Here is an 11,379-nt window from a genome sequence, read left to right as displayed (position 1 = left end):
TTGGGTCAGAACTGGTTTTTAATGGGGGGAGGCCGGGGGGGGCTCGTGGGAGTCGCAGCACTGCTCGTCCTGTGGAGGGGACAAGGGGGGGTGGGATCTGCCCCAGGACCCCCCCTCTGTGCTCACAGACCCCTCCCCAAATTCACAGAGACCCCCTCCCCAAATTCCCAGACCCCCTCCCCAAATTCCCAGCCCCTTCATTCCCAACTCCTCAATTTTATTTTTATTTTTTCCCTTCATTTCCTGACCCCCCTCCCATCCCCAGACCCCCCCTCCATATTTTAGGGATCCCCCCCCGAATTTTGGGGCCCCTGCCCCGAACTTTGGAGCCCCTCCCCCGAATTTTGGGACCCCTCCCTCATATTTTGGAGCCCCTCCCCCGAATTTTGGAGCCCTCCCCGGTATTTTGGGACTCCTCCCCCGAATTTTGGAGCCCCTCCCCCGAATTTGGAGACCCCTCCCCCGAATTTTGGGACCCCTCCCCCGAATTTTGGAGCCCTCCCCGGTATTTTGGGACTCCTCCCCCGAATTTTGAGACCCCTCCCCCGAATTTTGGGACCCCTCCCTCGTATTTTGGGACTCCTCCCCCGAATTTTGGGACCCCTCCCCGATATTTTGGGTCCCCTCCCCCGAATTTTGGGACCCCTCCCCCGGATTTTGGAGCCCCTCCCCCGGATTCTGGGACCCCTCCCCCGAATTTTGGGACCCTCCCCCGAATTTTGGGGCCCCTCCCACCTCCTTGAGGCGCTTGCTGGGGAATTGTTTCGATTGTTTCGAGCGTTTGTTCTGGAGCCGCTCCCGCTTCTCCTGCAGGGAGGGGGCGATGCTCCCCCTGGAAAGGCCGGGAATGAGCCGGAGACCCCTCCCCAAAAAAGAGGAGAGGACGGGGGGGGCAGCTCCCCCAAAAAAACCAGAGCCAGGCGTTCGCCCCTTCCCCATTTTAGGGGGTTCACGCCCCACCCCGAGCAGAAAAAGGGGGAACACCCCCCTTGAGGAGGGTGGGGGGCTCCCGAAGCCCCCAGCCCGGCCCCCCCCGCGCTCACCCCGGCCTGGCCCGGGCCTTGGGACCCCAAAACGCTTCGGGGTTCTCGGGGAATCGCTTCAGGCCGCGCTGCCGCGAGCGCGGGTTGGCGTCCTCGTGGAGGGCGAAGGAAGCCTGGAGCCTGGGAGGGGGTAAAGAGGGGGTTTGGGGGGGTCTGGGGAGGGAATTTGGGGGGTCTGGGGTCCCCCTAACCCGGCCCAGCCCGGCCCGGCCCGGCCCGGGTCCTACGTGGGCTCCACCGAGAGGATCCGGGCGGCCGGGCTGGACTCCGGGAGCCGCTCGAGCTTCACCGGGTGCAGCTTGGCCTGGGGGAAAAAAACGGGGAAAATGAGGGAAAAATGGGGAAAATCGGGGTGGGAATGAGGTGCTGAGGCTGGGGAGGGGTCCCCGAGCCCCCTCCCCACCCACCCAGCAGCGCATGATGTCCCAGAGCGCGGCCGGCGGCGCGTCCGTCTTGACGGCGTTGCGGCAGGCGTGGGACAGCGAGACGCGGAACCCGGCGTGCAGCAGCGCCGACCTGGGCAGAGGGGAGGGGGCTCAGGGGGTTTGGGGGGTCCTGAGGGGGTTGGGGGGGTCCCTAAGGGGGTTTGGGGGGGTCCCTGAGGGGTTTTGGGGGGTCCTGAGGGGTCTGGGGGATGCCTGAGGGGGTCCTGAGGGGGTTTGAGGGGATCCAGAGGGGGTTTTGAGGGGGTTTGGGGGCGGATCCTGGGGTGTTTGGGGGGTCCTGAGGGGTTTGGGGGGTCCTAAGGGGGTCCTGAGGGGGTTTGGGGGGAAACCTGAAGGGTTTAGAGAGTCCTAAAGGGTTTGGGGGGATCCTGAGGGGGTCCTGAGGGGGTTTTGAGGGGGGTTGAGGGCATCTTGAGGGGGCTTTGAAGGGGTTTGGGGGAACCAGGAAGGGTTTGGGGGGATCCTGAGGAGGTTTTGAGGGGATTTGGGGGGTCCTGAAGGGTTTGGGGGGGTCCTGAGTGGGCTCTGAAAGAGTTTGGGGGGTCCTGAGGGGGGTTCAGGGGGTTCTGAGGGGGTTTGGGGGGGATCCTGAAGGGTTTGGGGGGTCCTGAAGGGTTTGGGGGGGGTCCAGAGGTGGTTTTGAGGGGGTTTGGGGGGATCCTGAGGGGGCTCTGAAGGGGTTTGGGGGGTCCTGAGGGGTCTGGGGGGGCCTGAGGGGGTTTGGGGTGGTTCTGAGGGGGCTCTAAAGGGGTTTGGAGGGGCCAGGATGGGGTTTTGGGGGCCAGGAGGGGTTTTGGGGGCCAGAACAGGGTCTGGAGGGGGTCCTGAGGTATTTACGGGGGTCCCTGAGGGGTTTGGGGGACCCTGAAAGAGCCTGGGGGGAGTCCTGAGGTGGTTTGTGGCTCCCCGAGGAGGTTTTGGGGCTCCCCAGGGATTTGTGGTTCCCAGGATTTGGGTTCCCTGAGGGTTTGGGGGCTCCCAGGGTTTGGGGTCCCACAGGGGATTTGGGATCCCCAGGGTTTGGGGTCCCTGAGGGGTTTTGGGGCTCCCCAGGGATTTGGGGTCCCCAGGATTTTGGGGTCCCCACCTGAGCTGCAGCAGGGACGGGGTGTTGCTGTGGATGGTGCTGCTCAGCCCGTCCAGGGTGTAATACAGGGGGACATCGCTCAGCTCCTGCCCCAGGGTACAGTCACAGTGACAGCCAGCCCCAGAGTTACAGCCAGCCCCACAGCCAGCCCCAGGGTCACAGTCAGCCCCAGGGTCACAGTGACTGCCAGCCCCACAGCTGGACCCACAGTCAGTGTCACTGCCAGCCCCAGCCCCACAGCCAGCCCCAGAGTCACTGCGAGCCCCACCCAGGGTCACAGCCGGACCCACAGCCACTGCCAGCGCCACCTTTGGGGTGTCCCCTGCCCCTCTGGGGTGTCCCCTCCCCAGTGTCCCCAGCCTAGTGTCCCCAACTCCTCTGGGTGTCCCCTCCCCAGTGTGCCCACCCCGGTGTCTCCACCCCAATGTCCCCACCCCAATGTCCCCACTCCGGTGTCCCCTGCCTCTCTGGGATGTCCCCACCCCGGTGTCCCCACCCCAATGTCCCCTCTGGGTGTCTCCAACCCCTCTGGGGTGTCCCCAGTCCCTTTGGGCGTCCCATCCCGTTGTCCCCTCCTCGTGTCCCCTCCCCGTGTCCCCTCTGTCGCTGTCACATCGGCGATGACGCTCAGCATCCCCTCCCCATGTCCCCAGTCCCTCTGGCTGTCCCCTCTGTCCCTGTCCCCTCCCTGTGTCCCCTCCCGGTGTCCCCTCTGTCCCCTCCCCTCTGGCTGTCCCCTCCCCGTGTCCCCATCCCAATGTCCCCTCCCCTCTGTCCCTGTCACCTCTGCGATGACGCTCAGCATCCCCATCCCGCTGTCCCCATCCCGCTGTCCCCACCCCTCCCGCTGTCCCCTCCCCTCTGTCCCTGTCCCCTCCCGGTGTCGCTGTCGCTGTCACCTCTTGGATGACGCTCAGCATCCCCATCCCGCTGTCCCCTCCCCGTGTCCCCAGCCCCTCTGGCTGTCCCTGTCCCCTCCCCTCTGTCCCCTCCCGGTGTCCCCTCTGTCCCCTCACCTCTTGGATGACGCTCAGCACCCCGCGCATCCGCGCCTCGCTCCCGAAGCGCCCCGGGCTCCGCTCCAGCGCCGCCAGCAGCGACTCCACGAAGGGGGGGTCGTGCAGGGGCTCGGCCCACACCGGGCCCCCCACCTGAGAAAAGGGGGCTCAGCCCGAATTTGGGGGGCTGGGGGCTCAGGGAACGAATTTGGGGGGGCTGGGGAGGGGAGCAGGGGGCTCAGGGGTGCTGGGGAGGGAGCAGGGGATTCAGCCTGAATTTGGGGAGGGGGAAGCAGGGGGCTCAGCCTGAATTTGGGGGGCTGGGGGGCAGAAAAGGGGGCTCAGCCTGGATTTGGGGGGCTGGGGGGGAGAAAAGGGGGTTCAGGGGGGCTGGGGGCTCAGAGCCCGAATTTGGGGAGGGGGAGCAGGGGGCTCAGAGCCCAAATTTGGGGAGGGGGCAGCATGGGGTTCAGGGCCCAAATTTGGGGGGCAGAAAAGGGGGCTCAGCCCGAATTTGGGGAGGGGGCAGCAGGGGGCTCAGGGCCCGAATTTGGGGAGGGGGCAGCAGGGGCTCAGGGGTGCTGGGGAGGGGGAGTAGGGGTCTCAGAGCCCGAATTTGAGGAGGGGTCCGCACCCACCTGGTGCCGGTGCTGGCAGAACTCGCAGCTGGGCCCCACGGGCGGCCCTGTGGCCGCGCTGTACTTGAACCTGCCGGGCACCCACGGGCTCAGAGCCCCCCCTGAGGGTCCCAGGGACCCCCGACCCCCCTCGGGGGGGGTGGGTGGGGGTCTGGGTGGGGGTCTGGGCGGGGGTCTGGGCGGGGGTCTGGGGTCCCTACCCGCTGCCGTGGCTCGTGGCCCTGCCCAGGCGCTGCAGGCGGTGCGAGCCGCACCCCACACAATGGAACACCAGCGCCTGTTTGCTGCGGGAAAAACGAGCTCTGAGACCCCCAAACCCACCCTGAGAGACCCCCACCCACCCTGAGAGACCCCCACCCACCCCGAGAGACCCCCACCCACCCCGAGAGACCCCCACCCACCCTGAGAGACCCCCACCCACGGTGCGAGCCGCACCCCACGCAGTGGAACACCAGCGCCTGTTTGCTGCGGGAAAAACGAGCTCTGAGACCCCCAAACCCACCCCGAGAGACCCCCACCCACCCCGAGAGACCCCCACCCACCCCGAGAGACCCCCACCCACCCACCCTGAGAGACCCCCACCCACGGTGCGAGCCGCACCCCACACAATGAAACACCAGCGCCTGTTTGCTGCGGGGAAAACCGAGCTCAGGGCGGCTCTGAGACCCCCAAACCCACCCCGAGAGACCCCCACCCACCCCGAGAGACCCCCACCCACCTGGCCGAGGCCTTGACCTTGGCCTGGCCGCTGAAGACCCGCACAAAGACGCGGATGTAGAAGTCGGCGCTGACCGAGAGCAGCGGCACCACGAAGCGCTGGTAGCAGTTGGCGCGCAGGTCCAGGCTGTGCAGGACGATCCTCAGCGCCTGCAGGGGGTGGGAGGGGGTTGGAACATCCCTGGAGACCCCTCCCCAAGGCAGAGCAGCCCCCCAGCACCGACCATCTCGTGGCAGAAGCGGCCCTTGAGGGACACGGCGCCGTATTTGCTGTAGCAGGTCTCGGCGCTGTTGCCGGCCATCACCGCCATGTCCGTGCAGGTCACGCAGAGCAGCCCTGGGGAAAGGGGGGTCAGGGGGGTTTTGGGGGGTCCCAGGGGGGTCCTGAAGGGGTGGGGGGTCCCGCAGGGCTCACCCCCCTCGCTGACAGCCTGCACGGCCGCGTCCAGGAAGGGCGCGGGGCTCCCGTAGGGGTCCAGGTCGATGACGTCGAAGGGGGCGCGCTCGGCTCGGCTCTGGTACATCAACATCCTGGGGAGGGGTCCCCGAGACCCCCCGGACACTCAGCACCAACCCCAGGACCCCCCCCAGGGTCTGTGAGCCCCTCCCTGCCCGCCCAGCCCGGATGGGGTCCTGGTTTGGGGGGCAGGAGGGGCCCTGGTGGCACTTGGGGACAGAGGGGTGGTGGGGACACCCAGGGCTCCATGGAGACCCCAAATGGGGGCAGGAGGGGCTGGGGGACCCCCAGACCCCCCTCAAAACCCCAAACTGGGGCAGGACGTGCTGGGGACCCCCAGACCCAATTGGAAACCCCAGACCAGACCAGGGACCCCCAGACCCTCCTCAAAACCCCAAACCAGTCCAGGACACACCAGAGACCCCCAGATCCCCCTGGAGACCTTCAGACCCCTCCTCAAAACCCCAAACTGGACTGAGAGGTCTCAGGAGACCCCCCCAGATCCCCCTCAAAACCCCAAACCAGTCCAGGACACACCAGGGACACCCAGACCCCCCTGGAGGCCCCAAACCCGTGTTGGGACCCCCTCAGCCGCCCCTCAAAACCCCAAACTGGACCAGGAGGTGCTGGGGACCCCCAGACCCCACTGGAGACCCCAGACCAGACCAGGGACCCCGAGACTCCCCTGGAGACCCCCAGACCCCCCTCAAAACCCCAAACTGAGCCAGGACACACCAGGGACCCCCAGACCCCCCTGGAGACCCCCAAACCCCCCCTCAAAACCCAAAACCAGGCCAAGAAATGTTGAGAGACCCCCCAGACCCCCCTCAAAACCTCAAACTGCGCCAGGACGTGCTGGGGACCCCCAGACCCCACTGGAGACCCCAGACCAGACCAGGGGACCCCCAGACTCCCCTGGAGACCCCCAGACCCCCCTCCAAACCCCAAACCGGGCCAGGAGAGGTCAAGAACCCCCCCTCCAGACCCCTCCTCAAAACCCCAAACCGGACCAGAATGTGCTGGGGACCCCCAGACCCCACTGGAGACCCCAAACCGGGGTAGGAAGTCTCAGGGGACCCCACAGACCCCTCTCAAAACCCCAAACCGGACCAGGAGGTACCAGGGACACCCAGACCCCCCCTCAAAACCCCAAGTTGGGGTAGGAATTGTCGGGAGACCCCCAGACACCTCTAGAGACCCCAAACCAGTCCAGGAGGTGCCCAGAGACCCCCAGACCCCCCTGGAGACCCCAAACAGGGCCAGGAAGTGTTGGGACTCCCTCCCAGACCCCCCTCCAAACCCCAAACCGGGGTAGGAAATGTTGAGAGACCCCCAAACCCCCCTGGAGACCCCAAACCAGACCAGGGACCCCCAGACTGCCCTGGAGACCCCCAGACCCCCCTCCAAACCCCAAACCGGGCCAGGAGAGGTCAAGAACCCCCCCTCCAGACCCCTCCTCAAAACCCCAAACCAGACCAGAAGGTGCTGGGGACCCCCAGACCCAATTGGAGACCCCAGACCAGACCAGAGACCCCCACCCCCCCTCCCACAGTGACCCTTTGCCCCCCCCATCCCCGTGCACCCCCCCCGGGTCCCCCCATGCACCCTCCGGGGGTCACCTGGCGTCGGCCAGGCGCGGTGTCACCGTGTCCCCGACGCCGTTGAGCGCCACGTTGCGGGCCATGAGCGCGGCCGCGCGCGGGGACAGGTCCGAGGCCAGCACGGCCCCCAGCCCCGGCACCTCCCGGGCAAAGCGCACCGAGCGCAGCCCCGAGGCCGCCAGAGCCTCCAGCACACGGAGACCGCCCTGGGGGCGAGGGGCAGGGGTCAGGGGGTCAGCCTGGGGTCACAGACACAGCCCAGGGGTCACAGACACAGCCAGGGGGTCAGGGACACGGTCAGGGGGTCAGGGACACACCCAGAGGTCAGCGGGACACAGCCAGGGGGTCACAGACACAGCCCAGGGGTCAGGGGACATGGTCAGGGGGTCAGGGGGGCTCAGGGACACAGCCAGGGGTCAGCAGGACACAGCCCAGGGGTCAGGGACATGGTCAGGGGGTCAGGGGGGGCTTGGGGGGTCAAGGGGGGTCAGGAGGGGTCAGGGGACAGAGCCAGGGGGTCAGGGACACAGCCCAGGGGTCAGGTGGGGTCACAGACACACCCAGGGGTCAGTGGGACACAACCCGGGGGTCAGGGACACAGCCAGGGGGTCAGGGAGGTCAGGGGACACAGCCCTGGGGTCGGGGGGGTCAGGGACACAGTCAGAGGGTCAGGAGGGGTCACAGACACAGCCCAGGGGTCAGGGACACATCCAGAGGGTCAGCGAGTGGTCAGGGGGGGTCAGGGACACGGTCAGGGGGTCACAGACACAGCCCGAGGGTCAGGGGGGGTCAGGGACACGGCCAGGGGGTCAGGAGGGGCCAGGGGGGGTCAGGGACACAGTCAGGGGGTGTCAAGGGGTTCAGGGGACACAGCCCAGGGGTCAGGGACACGGTCAGGGGGGGTCAGACACAGCCCAGGGGTCAGGGGGGGTCAGGGGACTCAGGGACATGGTCAGGGGGTCAGGAGGGGTCAGGGGGGCTCAGGGTGGGTCAGGGACACAGCTAGGGGTCAGGGGGGTCAGGGGACAGAGCCAGGGGTCAGGGACACAGCCCAGGGGGTTGGGGACACGGCCAGGGGGTCAGGGGGGCTCAGGGACAGGGCCAAGGGGTCAGGGACACGGTCAGGGGGGTCAGTGACACAGCCAAGGGGTCAGGGAGCGGTCAGGGACACACCTAAGGGTCAGCAGGACAAAGCCCAGGGGTCAGGGACACGGTCAGGGGGCTCAGGGACACAGCCCAGGGGTCAGGGGGGCTCAGGGTCTCAGGGGGTCTCAGGGGGTCTCAGGGGGGGCTCAGGGGGTCTCAGAGGGGCTCAGAGGGTCTCAGGGGGGGCTCAGGGGGTCTCAGGGGGTCTCAGGGGGTCTCAGGGGGTCTCAGGGGGTCTCAGGGGGGTGCACAGCCCCCTCCCCAGCCCCCCCCCCCACCTCACAGCGCTCTCCCGGCCGCGCCGTCCTGGGGGGCTCCCCCCCCTCGGGGGGCTCCTCGGGCTCCTCCTCGCCGGGGAGGACGACTGGAAATGAGGAGGGGGCGTGAGGGGGGGCAGGAATGGGGCTGGGGGGGGTGGGGAGGGGGCAGGGGGGATGGGGGGGGATGGGGGAGCCCCCCAGAGCCGTACCCCGAATTCCTTTGGGGCGCAGCCGGAGCCGAGCGAATTCCGTCAGGACGGCGCAGCTGGGGGGGCGGGGGGGTGAGACCCCAAAAACCCCCCAGAAAACCCCAAAATCCCCCCAAAAAACTCCAAAACCGCCCCAAAACAACCAAAAAACCCCAAAAAAATCCCCCCAGACCCGCCAGGGCACCCCAGAAACCCCCCTGGGATCACCCCACGACCCCCCTGAACGTCTCCAGGACCCCCCACGACACCCCTGGACCCCCCAGGACCCTCCCAAGACCACCCAGGACTCCCCTGAACCCTCCCAGGACCTCCCTGGACCCTCCCAGGACCCCCCAGGACACCCCCAAATTCTCCTGTGGCAACTCTGAGACCCCCAGAGTGCCCCGGGACCCCCCTGAACCCCCCCAGCACCCCCTTGGACTCCCAAAGACCCCCCAGGAGCCCTCAGGACCCCCCAGAACCCACCCAGGACCTCCCTGAATCCTCCCAGAACCCATCAGGACCCCCCAGGACCCCCCAAGACCCCCGCAGAACCCTCCCAGGACCCTCCCAGGAGACCCCAGGACCCCCCCAGAACCTCCCTGAACCCTCCCAGGACCCCCTAGACCCTCCAAGACCACCCTGAACCCCCCAAAGACCCCCCAGAAGACCCCTGAACCCTTCCAGGACCCTCCCAAGGCCACCCAGGACCCCCCACGACCCCCCAGACCCTCCAGAGCACCCCAGAAACCCCCCTGGGATCACCCCAGGACACCCCAGGACCCCCTGAGACCCTCCCAGGACCCCCCAGGATCCCCCTGAACCCCCCCAAGGAGCCTCCAGGACCCTCCTGGACCCTCCCAGAACACCCCAGGACCCCCCCGGACCCTCCAGCATCCCCCAGGACCCCCCTGAACCCTCTCAGGTCCCCCAGAACCCCCCCCAGGACCCCCCTGAACCCTCAAAGACCCCCCCCAGGACCCCTCAGGATCCCCCCAGGACCCCCCTGAACCCCCCAGGACCCTCCAGAACCAGCCAGGACCCCTCCCAGAGCCCCCTCGGACCCTCCCAGCATCCCCCAGGACCCCCCTGAACCCCCCACGACCCCCCAGGATCCCCCAGTCTCACGTCAGGTCGCGGTTGAAGGCCTGCACGGGGTTGTAGAACACCTCGTTGGCGTTGGGGAACACGATGGTGGCGCGGCCCTCGGTGATCAGCGACTCCTCGGGGCCGGGGGGTCCCTCCGGGGGTCCCACCGAGCCCTCCGGGGGTCCCTCCGAGCCCACCGGGGGTCCCACCGAGCCCCCCGGGGGTCCCTCCGAGCCCTCCGGGGGTCCCTCCGAGCCCTCCAGGGCAGCGGAGCCGTTGTGGGAAGCGCCGTCCATGACCGGGGGGCTCCTGCAGAGGGTCCTGAGAGCGGCAGCTGCGGCGGGGAAGGAACGGAGCCGTTTTGGGGTAAAAACGGGGAGGTTTGGGTTCGCCCCCGGAGGGAGGGGAAAGGGGAGGAGACACCCCCGGAAAAGGGGAGGGAGGGGCGGGGAGAGGGAGGGGATGAGCCCCCACCGCTGGCAGAACCCCGGTGGGAAGGGGGAGCCCCCCCAAAAAACGGGACACGGCGCCCCCCGCCCCCGGTGCCCAGCACGTGGCGCGGGACAAGGCCCGGGGGGGCCAAACCGCGCCCCCCGTGGGTGGCACCGCGGTGTCCCCTCCGTGTGCCCCGGCCCTGTCCGTGTCCCCCCGTGTCCCCTCGTGTCCCCCCGTGTCCCCTCCGTGTCCCCTCCCCGCTCACCCGCGCGCGCCGCCCCGCGCATCCCCTCACATGGGCGCCGCCATCTTTGCGCCGCTCACGTGACGACGGCGGCCGCGCAGGGTCTGAAAACCTCCGCGCGCTTCACCAAAACGCGACCGCGCTCCGGAGCCTCCCTGCAGCACCGGGAAGGCGCCGATCCCACCGTGTCCCCTCCGTGTGCCCCGGCCCTGTCCGTATCCCCCCGGGTCGCCCCCGTGTCCCCGCCCCGCGCATCCCCCGCGCCTCCCCTCACATGGGCGCCGCCATCTTGCACCCGTCACGTGACGACGGCGGCCGCGCAGGGTCCGAAAACCTCCGCCCAAAACGCGACCGCGCTCCGGAGCCTCCCCGCAGCACCGGGAAGGCGCCGATCCCACCGAACCCACCCCGTGTGCTCCGGCTCTCTCCGTGTCCCCTCGTGTCCCCCCGTGTCGCCCGCCGTGTCCCCGCCCCGCGCATCCCCCGCGCCTCCCCTCACATGGGCGCCGCCATCTTTGCGCCGCTCACGTGACGACGGCGGCCGCGCAGGGTCGCAAAACCTCCGCCCAAAACGCGACCGCGCTCCGGAGCCTCCCGACAGCGCCGCGGAGGCGCCGATCCCACCGTGTCCCCACCGTGTGCTCCGGCCCTGTCCGTGTCCCCTCGTGTCGCCCGCCGTGTCCCCGCCCCGCGCATCCCCCGCGCCTCCCCTCACATGGGCGCCGCCATCTTTGCGCCGCTCACGTGACGACGGCGGCCGCGCAGGGTCTTAAAACCCCCGCGCGCTTCACCAAAACGCGACCGCGCTCCGGAGCCTCCTTGCAGCACCGGGAAGGCACCGATCCCACCGAACCCACCCGGTCAGGAACCCGCCCGTTTCTTTCGCGATCCACGCGTGTTTCGTCCGCCTCGCTCCTCCCCGGGAGGCGGCGGGTCGATGATTCGGCGCTCGGCTGGTCGCGCAGGCGCGCTGCGCGCTCGGCGCTCGGCTGGTCGCGCCTGCCGCACAATGAATGGCCGCTGAGCGCGG

General features: G+C 68.7%; 1 protein-coding gene across 2 annotated transcripts; it reads right to left on the bottom strand.

The window, feature by feature from the left end:
* TRMT1 (tRNA methyltransferase 1) lies at window positions 1-11,277 on the bottom strand. Of its 2 annotated transcripts, none has more exons than XM_033083807.1 (17): window positions 11,207-11,277; window positions 9,710-10,004; window positions 8,603-8,658; window positions 8,412-8,497; window positions 7,006-7,193; window positions 5,345-5,460; window positions 5,154-5,266; window positions 4,931-5,079; window positions 4,413-4,496; window positions 4,213-4,282; window positions 3,593-3,727; window positions 2,577-2,662; window positions 1,451-1,559; window positions 1,271-1,347; window positions 1,044-1,163; window positions 736-832; window positions 1-69 (listed from the first exon to the last, which is right to left on the bottom strand). In XM_033083807.1, exons 2-17 carry the CDS (start codon window positions 9,964-9,966, stop codon window positions 19-21), a joined length of 1,794 nt encoding a protein of 597 aa, XP_032939698.1. In that variant the 5' UTR covers window positions 9,967-10,004; window positions 11,207-11,277; the 3' UTR covers window positions 1-18. The 2 variants fall into 2 exon arrangements, with proteins under 2 accessions (XP_032939698.1, XP_032939697.1); XM_033083806.2 differs by lacking the exon at window positions 11,207-11,277 and adding an exon at window positions 10,371-10,524.
* Window positions 11,278-11,379: the final 102 nt, after the last annotated feature.

This window comes from Catharus ustulatus, chromosome 33 (genome assembly GCF_009819885.2).
Source record: "Catharus ustulatus isolate bCatUst1 chromosome 33, bCatUst1.pri.v2, whole genome shotgun sequence".
Taxonomy (NCBI): domain Eukaryota; kingdom Metazoa; phylum Chordata; class Aves; order Passeriformes; family Turdidae; genus Catharus; species Catharus ustulatus.
Note: the sequence above shows the minus strand (reverse complement) of the source record. Positions and strands in the feature narration are given on the sequence as shown.